At 46.3% G+C, this 17,360-nt stretch overlaps 1 protein-coding gene across 2 annotated transcripts in view; it reads left to right on the top strand.

Moving 5' to 3' along the window:
• The window catches only part of LOC137528783 (uncharacterized), a 97,186-nt gene that overhangs the window by 48,270 nt on the left and 31,556 nt on the right, over window positions 1-17,360 (top strand). For both annotated transcript variants that reach the window (XM_068250358.1, XM_068250357.1), the window contains exons 12-15: window positions 2,219-2,355; window positions 5,203-5,276; window positions 6,312-6,407; window positions 6,534-6,632. In XM_068250358.1, the coding sequence (XP_068106459.1) occupies window positions 2,219-2,355; window positions 5,203-5,276; window positions 6,312-6,407; window positions 6,534-6,632 (406 nt within the window). The remainder of the gene's footprint in view (window positions 1-2,218; window positions 2,356-5,202; window positions 5,277-6,311; window positions 6,408-6,533; window positions 6,633-17,360) is intronic.

The following is a 17,360-nucleotide window of genomic DNA, read 5'->3' on the forward strand; positions in this document are numbered from 1 at the left end:
AAATGGATTTTAAAAATGCAAAAAAGGAAAAATGTTTGTTAAATTGTCATTTTTCTGGGTTTAAAACCCATTTTTCCTTCTTGCATATTTAAAATCCCTTTTCTCAAATTCTAGAAGGTCTTTTTTTTTACTTGTTCACACTCTTCTCCTGAACATATGTAGCAATTTTGGTGACAATAGCTTTGGTATTAACCGCTAATCAGCACAAAATTACGCAAAATTACGGTTCCAGATTACGTTTCAAAATGAATTCATTATATTTCAGGAAATGTTGCATTATGATTTAGGGTAATTACAGCCATCTAATTCCTCCACCCCCTGCATAAAATGTACAGCCACCTTATCCCCAAATTCATGTGCTGTTATTCATTCTACCTCCCACAATTGCATGTGCATGCACCAATACCCCCGACTCCCTTTGCCTTCTGATCCCCACTCCACACATGCAGAGAAGAACAGCAGAAGAGCAGAGGTGTTGACACCCTATCTTTTCCTGCACCTTGTGGGATTACGCATGCATACACACACACACACACACACACACACACACACACACACACACACACACACACACACACACACACACACACACACACACACACACACACACACACACACACACACCACACACACACACACACACACACACACACACACACACACACACACACACACACACACACACACACACACACCACACACACACACACACCACACACACACACCACACACACACACACACACCACACACACACACCACACACACACACACACACACACACACACACCACACACACACGCACACACGCACAGACACGCACACACGCACGCACACACACACAGACACACACACACACACACCACACACACACACACACACACACACACACACACACACACACACACACACACACACACACGCACGCACGCACACACACACAGACACACACACACACACACACACACACACACACACACACACACACACACACACACACACACACACACACACACACACACACACGTATACACACACACACACACACACACACACACACACACACACACACACACACACACACACACACACACACTGCCTCCATGATGTAATCGTGTTCTCCCTTTGTACATAGCTCCCAACTGTCCCTCTTTTGGAGGGACAGTCCTTCTTTGGGAACCCAGTCCCTCTGTCCTTCTTTCCTCCTTAATTTTGTCCCTCTTTAAGGACTTATGTACAGATCTATGTAAATATATGTATTTTTCTACTGAAAATCTGAAAATGTGTTTTATTGACTGTAAACTTTATTCAATCCTTTAAATTGATTTATTTTTAATTGTCATATGTTGATATGAAGGAAAATGAACTAGAATAGAAATAACTAGTGAGTTGTTATAAAACAACATATTTTTCTTATGAGATATTTATGGTATGTATGAGTAGGGGTGTGTTGAGGGGGTCGTTACTAGGGGTGTGCCAGAGGCGTGATTAGGAGTGTGACAGAGTGTGGCTTAAGTGTCCCTCTTTCTTATCTCAAAAAGTTGGGAGGTATGCTATGCAGCGGGTACTGCCAAATTGTGTTTTTGCTGTTATTGTGGCCAAATCTGCATGTGTCCACGTATTTGTGTGTATCCGCACACACATGGGTTTATTTGTTTGTGCCTCTGCACGTTTGTGTGCACACCTGTTTGTGTGTGGGTTTTTTTCATGTGTGGGTTTCTGTGTTTGTGTGTATGCGTTTCTCTGTGTGTATATCAGAGCTAGAAATGTATCTCTCTCTCTCTATTGTATTTTCTATTGTATTTTTCTTAACATCTTAGTAAGGGGACTTTTAGGACCATTGTAGTCCCTTACACACTCCAATGAGTTCTGGGTCACCATGAGCTTGCTGGTTAGTCTGTACCTCTCGGTGTTACAAGCCCTACTGCATAGAGCCAAATTAATCCATGCCATTCACTGATGAGGATCAAACAATCCGAAACAGTCTGTATGCATGTTGGATTATTATGGCTCTGTACAAATTAACAAGCTGACACATCATTGCATTCCAGCGGTTCTGGAGGTGTGTTTAGCTTCTAAGGGTACGATGGTTAATTTGCATATATTCAGCAGTGTTGCCTGGGAGACATCTCGAGCTCACTCCAACTTGGATTATCGCAAATTATTTCTGTTTTAAGAAAGCAAACTTTTGTTTCTCTATTGTATGTTGTCTATTTTTAGTCATTAGGTAAATGGATCTTGACAGCCTCAGCTCATGAGAAGGCAGACACGGTTCTAGAAGACATTTCATCTCATTATGGCTTCACAGAAATTGGTGTCAAAGACAATAAGGTTCACATCTCCCATACCTCGATACAGTGAGTATGACAAAGGTGTGCAGGCATCTCTGGTGCAAACAGCAAACCTCTTTAGCTATTTCTGCCGCCCGGACGTGAAGCTCACGTCCGGGCGGCTGCTCTGCTGCGGTGCCGCGCTTCGGTGCGATCGTGGTGTCCCCCGGTAGCCCTGGGATCAGTGAAAGGGAACATGGTTTCCGATCACCGATCCCTTTCCCCCGCAGAAAAACCGAAGCTCTCTTACAAGAGGCTTCAGTATTTCTGCCTGTAAAAATGTCTGCATCCCCCTTGTGCTTCTGCTTAGCAAGAAGCACAAGGAGGGAAAAAAAATTCAAGGTGGCCATCTTGTGGCCAAATAGTAAAACTACATCTACATATTTTTTACATAACAATTTACACATATAATAACATTAAAAATTAACTGTTTATTTCCCACAACAAAATATTACCCAAATAAAATTTTTAATGGAAAAAAAAATTACAATAAAAAAAAGACATAAATAGTTACCTAAGGGTCTGAACTTTTTAAATAAGCATTTGAAGGAACATTTTTTAAATTATAAGCTTGTAAATAGTGATGGACGCAAAACGGAAAAAATGCACCTTTATTTCTAAATAAAATATTGGCACCATACATTGTGATAGGGACAAAATTTGAATGGTGTCATAACCGAGACAAACAGGCAAATAAAATACATAGGTTTTAATTATGGTGGCATGGATTATTTTAAAGCTGATGGCCGAAAACTGAGAAATCATGAATTTTTACCATTTTTTCTTATTAATCCTGTTAAAATGCATTTATAAAAAAATAATTCTTAACAAAATGTACCACCCAAAAAAAGCCTAATTAGTGGCGGAAAAAACAAGATATAGATCAATAAATTGTGATACGTAGTGATAAAGTTATTGGCGAATGAATGGGAGGTGAAAATTGCTCTGATGCATAAGGTGAAAAATCCCAGCGGGCTGAAATGGTTAAAGAGAACCTGAACTGAAAATAAGAAGTCAAAATAAACGAACACAGGTCATACTTACCTCCCATGTAGTCCGCTTATCAATCTCTTTCTCCTCTCCTACGTCCTGTTTATCCACTGTGATCAATGGAATTCTCCATCCTCCATTTTAAAAATGGCCATTACCCCATAACAGCTTACTGGTCAGCACACTGTAAAAACTGTTATATCGCCCACTTGAGCCATAGGAAACATGGACATTACCTTGCACATTCAGTTGTAACTGACAGCAACTGATATATAACTGACAGCAACTGGTATATTTCAGTTCTGACAAAACATTGTCAGAACTGGAAGGGATCACTGTAAGAAGAAAATGGTGAGCTTCTGAGAGGAACTGACGGTGAGGTTAGTATGTAATTTTCGTTTGCAGCTACGTCATGTGTTTAATTTAAATAATTTTACTCAGTTCAGGTTCTCTTTAAGCTACATACACACATGCGATAACTGTTGGCTGAAACGACCAATAACAACAGTTTCAGCCGACGATCGTTATGTGTGTACAACGGCAGACAGTTGATATGGCTTTGACATGGGGGGGTCGTTGGCTGACTGATTGAAGCTACTTATTCGCCTGCTGTCACTCCACCCCCCCCCCCCTTCCTTTATAGCAACAGATCACATTGCTAGCCTCAAGGCTCAGATGTGTCCGTACAGTAAGGATCGGGACTCGGAAATCGGATTTTACCACAACTCGGTAATTTTAGCCTAATCACAGAATTTCTGAAGCATTGGACTAATCAGAAAATGCAGAAACAACTCGGAGGTATTTGGCTAATTAGAGAATGCAAAAAATGACCAAAAAAACACTACCCAGAAATTGGAAATCCGAACTCGGAAATCAGAAACTGGTCAGAAATCCGCAGAATCAATAATCGGCATTTCTGACCATCCCTACTGCACAGCAGCATTCCCCGAATTTGTTTCCCAATCCCCGATGGGTGACAATATTCGCATGTGCCTATGTAGTCTCAATTCTGTAATACATAGTTGCAGGGTGGGCTGTCTTACAGAAGGAATAGGTGTTCATAAATGTCAGACCAAACAAGGGCCCAGATTGTGCAAGGATTTGAATGTCAATAAACCAATCTTAAAGGGACACTGTGTGGGGGGGGGGGGGGATGAGCTGAACTTACCCGGGGCTTCTAATAGTCCCCTGAAGACATCCTGTGCCCATGCAGCCACTCCCCAATGCTCCGGCCCCGCCTCTGGTTCACTTCTGGAATTTTAGACTTTCAAGTCTGAAAACCACTGCGCCTGCTTTGCCGTGTCTTCCTATGGTCTGTGCCTGCACCCTGAGCTCCTGGTGACATCAGGGGAAGCGAGGACACGGCAACGCAGGCGCAGTGGTTTTCAGACTTTAAAGTCTAAAATTCCAGAAGTGAACCGGAGGCGGGCCGGAGCATTGGTGAGTGGCTGCATGGGCATAGGATGCCTGCGGGGGACCATTAGAAGCCCTGGGTAAGTTCAACTCATTTTCCCCTGACCCCCCTACAGTATCCCTTTAAATAGAATTCTCCATTTTATGGGTAGACAGTGTAGTTAGCGAAGGAACGGTGTTATGTGACAATGGCCAGGTTGGCTTGTTAATAGCAATAACTGCATGCAGTTCGCGGATTCGCAAATGTCGGCTTACAGGGGCATGCAGGGGTATTTGTGGGTGCATGCAGGGGTGTCAATGTACAAATGTGCGCAGGAGGCCGCACACACTGTCTGTCAATCTAGCGCCCATTTTTTACACCTGCACCAGCCAAAACCATTAATATCTCCTCCTCTATAGAATGGTGGACAGTAGATCCCACCTGGAGAAGATTCTGATATTTAAACAATTACATTTCATTTTGCTTTGCAGCCATGGAGTGCTCTACACCCTGGAGCAGGAGCTTATCGAGGTAGACGAAAGTAAGGGACACGCTTTATACAAAGGTAACATACACACCATTATGCCATTATGATGTTGAAAAAAACTTTTCTTGAATTATTTCACACTTATAATTAGCTCACAAGTTAAGGACTCTCTAAACAATCCTCAAGTTGAAGATAGCTTGCAGCTGCGCTCCCTACTGTGTACGCACGTGACTGCACTGCACAGGTGCAATATGTGGCTTGTGTCCATGCAGTAGAATGGAGCTGGTTATGCCTGGGTTTTTCTCCATGCACAAGCAGCTCCATGTACTATATCGTACTTTGTGTCTACGCAGTGCGGCCACACTCATAAACTAAACATAGCTAAACTGTCAAAACTGCTCTGGTCCACAAGGGGGAAACAAGGTCTGAATGCGAAGTGGTTAAACACCACCCTCCATGGAGGGTGCCCAAATTTCCCCTTAATGGGCGCCTATGGCAGCACCCAATCTTCCGCTGGCAGCAGGCTCCCAAATTTCCTGTCCCTAGAGGAAGAGGGTCCCAACCAGCAGTGGAAGGCTCGTGGGCATTGGGGAAGTCTCTGTACTACCCAAAGCCTCCGCTCTACTGATGAAAGTATGTACCTTTTTTAAAAAAAAATATTACAGGTTTACGTTAAGTATTGGGTTGCTTTAGTTCACGCAAAAAGGAATGCTAGTAAAATCCTAGACAGCTCCAGTAGAGTATGGTAGGGTATATCCAAGAATTTCCTCTACTGGGATTAAATAAAAGCACCCAAAACATAGATGAAAGTTACTCAGCACTTATGTTAGCGCCAGCAACTGGAATCCGAAGTCACACCTTAGTATCAACAACATGCTGCAATGCAACCCTCCTAGCAGCAGAGGGAGCTAAGTGAAAAAGTGTTCTGGAACTGTTTCACTATCTTAACTGCTGCAATTTTTAATTCACCCCACAAGTTAAACATTTTATATTGGCAAACATTTCCTCCCAAACTTGTACAAAGTCCCAAAAAATAAACACAGAGCAACTGGAAGGCAAAATGATAAAAAACAACTTACTTTACATTGAAACAAATGCTCTGTCTGTCTACAGATTCTCCCGGAGGCACCGTTTCTCCCGTGTATCAGGTGAGCCCGGATTGTATCATGTTCGCACCTGAATTTGTGCCGGGGAAGCTCTTCCTGAATTGTAGGTATCTGGCCTTATCTGTTTTCTGTGCACAGTGGGGGTGTTTGGCCCCTTCCCTATTTTATGTTATTGGTTTTGTTTTCCTCCATAAATTTGCTTTGTTTTTTTTATTTTATTTTATAACAGGTCGAGCAAACCAGATCTTTCCTGTGGCAGATATTCCAAAATTCATAGAATATGCCAACTGCCGAAAATATAACAATATCATAATCAGAAGACATTCCTGTAAGTAGAATACCACCAGTACTGCTACTACATCTAAAAATACTGTAATTACAGGGGCGTAGCAATAGGGGTTGCAGAGGTTGCGACTACATTGGGGCCCTTGGGCCTGAGGGGCCCCGTAGGGCCCTCTTACAACTTCATTCTTATCTCTCTATTGGTCTTGTGTTCATAATAATCACTTCTATAGTTACTTTGAATATTGGCAATCATTAACAAACTGTTTCCCATTCCCTACTTGCAGCTCTGACACTGTGGTTGTTTCAGGTGCAGCCCTTTATATGGTGAAGGGCTAAAACATAGTCCTTTTGTATCAGGTGGTCCACCTCACCTTTTTCAGTATTTGTTTCTTTAGAGAAAGGACTTATATGGAAAAGGCACTAAAGTGCAATCTTGTAGTACTAAAAATATTTAGAAAACTTTATTGACGCACATGAAAAAGTTTTTTTTTTTAAAAGAAAAAAATCTTCAAATTCACAGGGTCAGTCTTCACAATCAATGGCACATCAGAACCCATATCAACAACTGACAAAAACTGTGGTTTTGCTTGGCCTGATGAATGGTTGTGAACTTTAAAGACGTATATTTAGAGGCAACGACACATGTTCGTTTCAGGTTTTTTTTAGTATATGCCCTTCATCCGGCCATATTACACAATTCTAAAAAATAGAACCAGTCCGACGAAGGCTTTTTATAAGTCGAAAGCTCACTTTTTATCCATCTCTAAGTTAGCCAATAAATGGTATCATCCTGATTCAAAACTTCTTGCTTTTACTCATGGCTAACACGGTACAACACTTTACTGCTTCTACTAAAAATAGAATAAAGATAAAAAAAGGATACATTAAAATCAAAGCACACCAAAAAGAAAATAGAAAAAAACAAGGAAAGAGAAAGATCCCATACCAAGACACAAGGATATCCACAGGCATAGTGAATTAATGGTATGTATCACACCGGGTTCAATCAATCCTAGAAACCACGTACCAACTAGACTGTGTCAAGATGAAGATGAGACAAGAAAAACAAAAGATCAGTTGCAGAGAATAATGGTCCCCCTAGTCACCAGGGTAGAGAAAAAAAAAGGGCATGAACACGGGACTAGTAAATATCAGTCCATCCATCAAATTCCATGACAGACAGGTGGGAAATGAGAAAAATAAGATCTAAAAAGAATAGAGCACACAAAAGTATGCATATCATGCACAATGTAACAATATATCGAATTATGAGTTATGAAAGACGCATCAGCACAAACCTGTAAGGCTCAACCGACAGTAAAAAAAGGCAAAAAAGCACAAAAGCAAAAAATGGACAGGAGGTAGGGGTCTGAGCCAACCAGACGTACACAAAAACCTATGTGTATGGAAAGAAAAAAAAAGTGACAGAACATGAGCCTAAAGTCCACCATATCACACTTGGAGCAAATATATTAAAAAGACCTGCATACATGCAGTGCCAAAACGCATCCACTAACCATGTGCCACACAAATTTAAAAGTCATTAAAAGTATTAAACTAAAAAAAAAATACATGGTGGCAATCAGCATTTAGCACTGCTAGAAGGGAGGTCATAAAACTGTATCATCCCATCTACCGAACAAATTCATGAAGGTAAGCTGTGTCCACCAAACCAAGCCCAAAAACTTCATATGTGACCATACTTTAAAGCAGATTAAACAACCAGTATTAAAGCCGCATCTACACGCGTAGAGATGGGCCGAACGGTTCGCCGGCGAACGGTTCCACGCGAACTTCGGTGGTTCGCGTTCGCGTCCCGCTGGCGAACCTTTGCGGAAGTTCGGTTCGCCCCATAATGCACCTTGAGGGTCAACTTTGACCCTCTACATCACAGTCAGCAGGCCCAGTGTAGCCAGTTAGGCTACACTAGCCCCTGGAGCCCCACCCCCCCCTTATATAAGGCAGGCAGCGGCGGCCATTACGGTCACTCGTGTGCTGCCTACGTTAGTGAGAGTAGGGCGAGCTGCTGCAGACTGTCTCTCAGGGAAAGATTAGTTAGGCTTAACTTGTTCCTGGCTGGCTGCATACCTGTTCTGTGAACCCACCACTGCATACCTGTACTGTGAACCCACCACTGCATACCTGTTCTGTGAACCCATCACTGCATACCTGTTCAGTGAACCTGCCACTGCATACCTGTGCTGTGAACCCACCACTGCATACCTGTTCTGTGAACCCATCACTGCATACCTGTTCAGTGAACCTGCCACTGCATACCTGTGCTGTGAACCCACCACTGCATACCTGTTCTGTGAACCCATCACTGCATACCTGTTCAGTGAACCTGCCACTGCATACCTGTGCTGTGAACCCATCACTGCATACCTGTTCAGTGAACCTGCCACTGCATACCTGTGCTGTGAACCCACCACTGCATACCTGTTCTGTGAACCCGCCACTGTATACCTGTTCTGTTCAGTGAACCCGCCACTGTATACCTGTTCAGTGAACCTGCCACTGCATACCTGTGCTGTGAACCCACCACTGCATACCTGTTCTGTGAACCCATCACTGCATACCTGTTCAGTGAACCTGCCACTGCATACCTGTGCTGTGAACCCATCACTGTATACCTGTTCAGTGAACCTGCCACTGCATACCTGTGCTGTGAACCCACCACTGCATACCCGTTCTGTGAACCCGCCACTGTATACCTGTTCTGTTCAGTGAACCCGCCACTGTATACCTGTTCAGTGAACCCGCCACTGCATACCTGTTGTGTTCAGTGAACCCGCCACTGTATACCTGTACTGTTCAGTGAACCCGCCACTGCATACCTGTTCAGTGAACCCGCCACTGCATACCTGTTGTGTTCAGTGAACCCGCCACTGTATACCTGTTCTGTTCAGTGAACCCGCCACTGTATACCTGTTCAGTGAACCCGCCACTGCATGCCTGTTGTGTTCAGTGAACCCGCCACTGTATACCTGTACTGTTCAGTGAACCCGCCACTGTATACCTGTACTGTTCAGTGAACCCGCCACTGCATACCTGTTCAGTGAACCCGCCACTGCATACCTGTTGTGTTCAGTGAACCCGCCACTGTATATCTGTTCTGTTCAGTGAACCCGCCACTGTATACCTGTTCAGTGAACCCGCCACTGCATACCTGTTGTGTTCAGTGAACCCGCCACTGTATACCTGTTTAGTGAACCCGCCACTGCATACCTGTTGTGTTCAGTGAACCTGCCACTGCATACCTGTTCTGTGAACCCGCCACTGTATACCTGTTCTGTTCAGTGAACCCGCCACTGTATACCTGTTCAGTGAACCCGCCACTGCATACCTGTTGTGTTCAGTGAACCCGCCACTGTATACCTGTACTGTTCAGTGAACCCGCCACTGCATACCTGTTCAGTGAACCCGCCACTGCATACATGTTCTGTTCAGTGAACCCGCCACTGCATACCTGTTGTGTTCAGTGAACCCGCCACTGTATACCTGTTCAGTTAACCCGCCACTGCATACCTGTTGTGTTCAGTGAACCCGCCACTGTATACCTGTTCTGTTCAGTGAACCCGCCACTGTATACCTGTTCAGTGAACCCACCACTGCATACCTGTTGTGTTCAGTGAACCCGCCACTGTATACCTGTACTGTTCAGTGAACCCGCCACTGCATACCTGTTCAGTGAACCCGCCACTGCATACCTGTTGTGTTCAGTGAACCCGCCACTGTATACCTGTTCTGTTCAGTGAACCCGCCACTGTATACCTGTTCAGTGAACCCGCCACTGCATACCTGTTGTGTTCAGTGAACCCGCCACTGTATACCTGTTTACTGAACCCGCCACTGCATACCTGTTGTGTTCAGTGAACCTGCCACTGCATACCTGTTCAGTGAACCCGCCACTGTATACCTGTTCTGTTCAGTGAACCCGCCACTGTATACCTGTTCAGTGAACCCGCCACTGCATACCTGTTGTGTTCAGTGAACCCGCCACTGTATACCTGTACTGTTCAGTGATCCCGCCGATATGGACAAAACAGGTAGAGGAAGAGGTAGTGCCAGAGCCAGAGGAAGGCCACCCGGCAGGTCTGCGCGAGGTCGTGTAAATGTAATTTCGTGTGGACCTGGCCCACAGTACAGTGCTCGGAAGAAGGCACGTCCCATCACCTCCCAAGATTGTCAGGACGTGGTTGAGTATTTAGCGACACAGAACACCTCATCTTGCTCAGCCACCAGCGCTACTACTAGCACCACTTCCGCTGCATTTGACACTTCGCAAGAATTATTTAGTGTTGAAATCACTGATGCACAGCCATTGTTGTTACAGCCAGATGAATTTTCACCAGCTCATATATTTGAGTTACCCGGCAACACTATGGATGTAACGTGTAAGGAGGATGAAGGACCTACTGATGGTGCATGTTTGGATTTGTCTGAGGCAAGCGAAGCTGGGCAGGATGATTACGATGATGACGATGATAGGGATCCTCTGTATGTTCCCAATAGAGGAGATGAAGAGGGGGACAGTTCAGAGGGGGAGTCAGAGAGTAGTAGGAGGAGAGAAGTTGCTGAAAGAAGCTGGGGCAGCTCTTCGTCAGAAACAGCTGGTGGCAGTGTCCGGCACCATGTATCGCCACCTATGTACAGCCAGCCAACTTGCCCTTCAGCATCAGCTGCTGAGGTCCCCATAGTGCCCACATCCCAGGGTGGCTCAGCGGTGTGGAAATTTTTTAATGTGTGTGCCTCAGATCGGACCAAAGCCATCTGTTCGCTCTGCCAACAAAAATTGAGCCGTGGAAAGGCCAACACTCACGTAGGGACAAGTGCCTTACGAAGGCACCTGGAGAAAAGGCACAAACAGCAATGGGATGGCCACCTGAGCAAAAGCAGCAGCAGCACACAAAAGAAAAGTCACCCTCCTTCTCCTCTTCCTCCTTCAGGTGCATCATCTGCTTCTGCCGCTTTCTCCCTTGCACCTTCACAGGCACCCTCCTCCACTCCGCCTCTGCCCTTGAGCGGTTCCTGCTCCTCTGCCCACAGCAGCAGTCAGGTGTCCGTGAAGGAAATGTTTGAGCGGAAGAAGCCAATTTCGGCCAGTCACCCCCTTGCCCGGCGTCTGACAGCTGGCGTGGCGGAACTGTTAGCTCGGCAGCTGTTACCATACCAGCTGGTGGACTCTAAGGCCTTCCGTAAATTTGTGGCCATCGGAACACCGCAGTGGAAGATGCCAGGCCGCACTTATTTTTCGAGAAAGGCCATACCCCAACTGCACCGTGAAGTTGAGAGGCAAGTGGTGTCATCTCTTGCGAAGAGCGTTGGGTCAAGGGTACACCTGACCACGGATGCGTGGTCTGCCAAGCACGGGCAGGGCCGCTACATTACGTACACAGCCCATTGGGTGAACCTGGTGGTGAACGATGGCAAGCAGGGCGCAGTGGACCAAATTGTGACACCTCCACGGCTTGCAGGCAGGCCTCCTGCCACCTCCTCTCCTCCTGCTACATGCTCTTCGCTGTCCTCCTCCTCCTTGGCTGAGTGGCAGTTCTCCTCTCCAGCTACACAGCCCCAGCTCCGCAGGGCCTATGCTGCATGCCAGGTACGACGCTGTCACGCCATCTTAGACATGTCTTGTCTCAAAGCGGAGAGTCACACTGGAGCAGCTCTCCTGGCTGCTCTTAAGAAACAGGTGGATGAGTGGCTGACCCCGCACCACCTGGAGATAGGCAACGTGGTGTGCGACAACGGCAGCAATCTGCTTGCCGCTTTGCATATGGGGAAGCTGACACACATACCCTGCATGGCACATGTCATGAATCTAGTTGTTCAAAGATTTGTGGCAAAGTACCCTGGCTTAGCGGATGTCCTGAAGCAGGCCAGGAAGTTCTGTGGGCATTTGAGGCGGTCTTACACAGCCATGGCACGATTTGCAGAAATTCAGCGGAAAAACAACATGCCGGTGAGACGCCTCATTTGCGATAGCCCGACTCGCTGGAATTCGACCCTGCTCATGTTCTCCCGCCTGCTAGAACAGAAGAAAGCCGTCACCCACTACCTCTACAACTACAGTAGAATGAAACAATCTGGGAAGATGGGGATGTTCTGGCCCGACAACTGGACACTGATGAAAAATGCATGCAGGCTCATGCGGCCGTTTGAGGAGGTGACCAACCTGGTGAGCCGCAGTGAGGGCACCATCAGCGACTTAATTCCCTACGCTTACTTCTTGGAGCGTGCTGTGCGTAGAGTGGCGGATGAAGCTGTGAATGAGCGTGACCAGGAACCGTTACGGCAGGAACAGGCATGGGACCAATTTTCATCAGACCCAGCTGTTTCCTCAACACCTGCGGCAGCACAGAGGGGGGAGGAGGAGGAAGAAGAGAAGTCGTGTGCAGAAGACGAGTCAGACTCAGAGGATGATGAGCAAGGTGTTTCTTTGGGGGAGGAGGAGGAGGAGGAGGAGGGGGCGGCGGCAGGAGAACACCCGCAGCAGGCGTCGCAGGGGGCTTGTGCTGTTCAACCTTCCCGTGGTATTGTTCGCGGCTGGGGGGAGGAGGTTGACTTACGTGACGTCACTGAGGAAGAGCAAGAGGAGATGGAGGGTACTGGATCCGACTTTGTGCAGATGTCGTCTTTTATGCTGTCCTGCCTGTTGAGGGACCCCCCTATAAAAAACCTCAAGGGGAATGAGCTGTACTGGGTGGCCACACTACTAGACCCTCGGTACAGGCACAAAGTGGCGGACCTGTTACCAACTCACCGGAAGGTGGAAAGGATGCAGCACATGCAGAACCAGCTGTCAACTATGCTTTACAATGCCTTTAAGGGTGATGTGACAGCACAACGCCAGCAAGGTACCACTGCCACTAATCCTCCTCCCGTGTCCACGCAGTCAAAGACAGGATGCTCCAGCGATTTCATGGTGATGTCGGACATGCGGACGTTCTTTAGTCCAACGCCTCGCCGTAGCCCTTCCGGATCCACCCTCCACCAACGCCTGGAACGGCAGGTAGCCGACTACCTGGCCTTAAGTGTGGATGTAGACACTGCTGTGAACAGCGATGAGGAACCCTTGAACTACTGGGTGCGCAGGCTTGACCTGTGGCCAGAGCTGTCCCAATTTGCCATCCAACTTCTCTCCTGCCCTGCCGCAAGCGTCCTGTCAGAAAGGACCTTCAGCGCAGCTGGAGGCATTGTCACAGAGAAGAGAAGTCGCCTAAATCACAAAAGTGTTAAGTACCTCACCTTTATCAAAATGAATGAGGCATGGATCCCGGAGGGCTGCTGCCCGCCCCAAGACTAAGTCAGTCCCCGCACACACAGCATCTCTGCCTGCACGCCGTGTGACTGGCTGCCTGGGCTGCCCCAAGAAGACTAAGTCGCTCCCAGTCCCTCCACACAGCATGTCTGCCTGCAGGCCGCTTGACTACCTTCTCCGCCACCACCAACAGGGTCCGGGACTCCAGGCGGATTGCTGAATTTTTTAGGCCGCTGCTAGCAGCGGCCGCTGTAATAATTTTTCTGGTGCGTGTACATGACTGCCTAATTTTTCTGGCTGCACTGCGGGCAGCTGCAACAACAAAAGAAAAGGCATGTACATGCGCCCATTCCCCTTCGTGATCATTACCTTGCCGTGGTGAAGGGGCTTGCGTATCACAATGAAGCAATCACCGGCGCCTAGATGAGTGTCTCGGGGGGCACACAAAAGATAATAAGGTCGTTGCTTCATTGTGGTCAGACCAAATTTGATCAGCTGGACAGTCACTGTTCTGTCATTCAGCTACATCAGCCAGGCGACCATATGGGCTGTAAAGCCACCAAAACCTGCACTCTCGCCATGGTGCGCACCAGTCCAGCATGGCCATTACTACACAAACAGCTGTTTGCGGTGCGTTACACGGTGAGTTTGGTGTGTCAGTGTGAAGCAGTACCTTAATTACACTACCTGATTGATGTATACACATGCAAGATGTTTTAAAGCACTTTAGGCCTGTCATTTAGCATTCAATGTGATTTCTGCCCTTAAAACGCTGCTTTGCGTCAAATCCAGATTTTTCCCCGGGACTTTTGGCATGTATCCCACTCCGCCATGCCCCCTCCAGGTGTTAGACCCCTTGAAACATCTTTTCCATCAGTTTTGTGGCCAGCATAATTATTTTTTTTTTCAAAGTTCGCATCCCCATTGAAGTCTATTGCGGTTCGCGAACTTTAACGCAAACCGAACGTTACGCGAAAGTTTGCGAACCCGGTTCGCGAACCTAAAATCGGAGGTTCGGCCCATCTCTATACACGCGTAGATGCGGCTCCGATCCTCCTTATCAATTAAAAAATATATATTATGGTGTTTTTGAAATATACTTACCCGGTGGCATGAAAGGAGCAGCTACTCCGGGAGCGTGATGGACAATGGCGTCCGGCTCGGTTTAAATATACAAGTTGGGCGTCTTGTGGTGGATATACTGCGCCTTTTGTTTTTCTTTTCTTTTCTCATCTTCATCTTGACACAGTCTAGTTGGTACGTGGGTTCTAGGATTGATTGAACCCGGGGTGATACATACCATTAATTCACTATTCCTGTGGATATCATTGTGTCTTGGTATGAGATCTTTCTCTTACCTTGTTTTGTTCTATTTTCTTTTTGGTGTGCTTTGATTTTAATGTATCCTTTTTTTATCTTTATTCTACCATGTGTCGTTGCCTCTAAATATACACCTTTAAAGGTCAGAACCATTCATCAGGCCAAGCAAAACCACAGTTGTTGTCAGTTGTTGATATTGGTTCTGATGTGACATTGATTGTGAAGACTGACCCTGTGAATTTGAAGATTTTTTCCTTTTTTAAAAAACTTTTTCATATGTGTCAATAAAGTTTTCTAAGGATTTTTGTGCTACAAGATTGCACTTTACTCTGTTTTCTATATAAGTCCTTTCTCTAAAGAAACACATACTGTGGTTGTCTTTGGCAGGTTTTGGTGTGCCGTATCAATTGTTACGTAAAGAGTGTTTGGGGGGCCCCAATGTAAAACTTGCATTGGGGCCCACAGCTCCTTAGCTACGCCACTGTGTAGTTATAATGGACTAAGATGTAATGTGGCCCTACTAGATCTGGGGCTGCCTTGTTATCCTTTTGGTAAGCCGAAGTGAAGAGAAGCCAAAGAAGGTGTCAGGTGGGCCCAAAGCACCTGCCTAGGTTGCCTGATGGATAACCCTGCTCTGATTATAATAGTGATAATACTAAAAGTAACTTTATAATCTCGAGTATAAGTCTAGAAATTTAGGTCTGATTCACTTCATAAAAGTATAGGGGCCGACTTATACACGAGTCACAGGCAACACTGAGCAAACTGAGTAATGTGTGCAGTCATTAACTCCTTCTGAGCCCCAAGTGCAGCCATTAACTTTTCTGGGAAGACTTATTCTTGAGTCAATAAAATATTCCAGCATAAGAGGGTCGAATATTGGAGTCAACTTATACACGAGGTCAACTTGTATTCGAGTGTACTTCTACTACTACTACTAATATTGATAAAAATGCAAATTATAGTACAGACGGTCCCCTACTTACAAATAGATTCCGTTCCGCGACATTGATTGTAAGTTACAGTTTTAAGTTGAGTTCTGTGTTAAACATGGTAAAATGTGGATAAATTATTTACTTTTGGACTACTCTGGATTTGTACATATGGTATAAAGTATATTTCTGGTTTGTTTTCAATAAACTTTTAAAGTGTTTCAACCTACCTTATAACAATACAATACTGTAACATTTAATAACACAAATCTATAGTGTATATATATTTATATATATATATATATATAAAACGTGTGCGTGTGTGCGTGTATGTGCGTGTATGTGCGTGTGTGCGTGTATGTGCGTGTGTGCGTGTATGTGCGTGTGCGTGTGTGCGTGTATGTGCGTGTGTGCGTGTATGTGCGTGTGTGCGTGTGTGCGTGTATGTGCGTGTGTGCGTGTATGTGCGTGTGTGCGTGTATGTGCGTGTGTGCGTGTATGTGCGTGTATGTGCGTGTGTGCGTGTATGTGCGTGTGTGCGTGTATGTGCGTGTGTGCGTGTGTGCGTGTATGTGCGTGTGTGCGTGTGTGCGTGTATGTGCGTGTGTGCGTGTATGTGCGTGTGTGCGTGTATGTGCGTGTGTGCGTGTATGTGCGTGTGTGCGTGTGTGCGTGTATGTGCGTGTGTGCGTGTATGTGCGTGTGTGCGTGTATGTGCGTGTGTGCGTGTATGTGCGTGTGTGCGTGTATGTGCGTGTGTGCGTGTATGTGCGTGTGTGCGTGTGTGCGTGTGTGCGTGTATGTGCGTGTGTGCGTGTATGTGCGTGTGTGCGTGTATGTGCGTGTGTGCGTGTATGTGCGTGTGTGCGTGTATGTGCGTGTGTGCGTGTGTGCGTGTATGTGCGTGTGTGCGTGTATGTGCGTGTGTGCGTGTGTGCGTGTATGTGCGTGCGTGTATGTGCGTGTGTGCGTGTGTGCGTGTATGTGCGTGTGTGCGTGTGTGCGTGTGTGCGAGTATGTGCGTGTGTGCGTGTATGTGCGTGTGTGCGTGTATGTGCGTGTGTGCGTGTGTGCGTGTATGTGCGTGTGTGCGTGTATGTGCGTGTATGTGCGTGTGTGCGTGTATGTGCGTGTGTGCGTGTATGTGCGTGTGTGCGTGTATGTGCGTGTGTGCGTGTGTGCGTGTATGTGCGTGTGTGCGTGTATGTGCGTGTGTGCGTGTATGTGCGTGTGTGCGTGTGTGCGTGTATGTGCG

This window comes from Hyperolius riggenbachi, chromosome 8, assembly GCF_040937935.1.
Source record: "Hyperolius riggenbachi isolate aHypRig1 chromosome 8, aHypRig1.pri, whole genome shotgun sequence".
In the NCBI taxonomy this organism is placed as follows: domain Eukaryota; kingdom Metazoa; phylum Chordata; class Amphibia; order Anura; family Hyperoliidae; genus Hyperolius; species Hyperolius riggenbachi.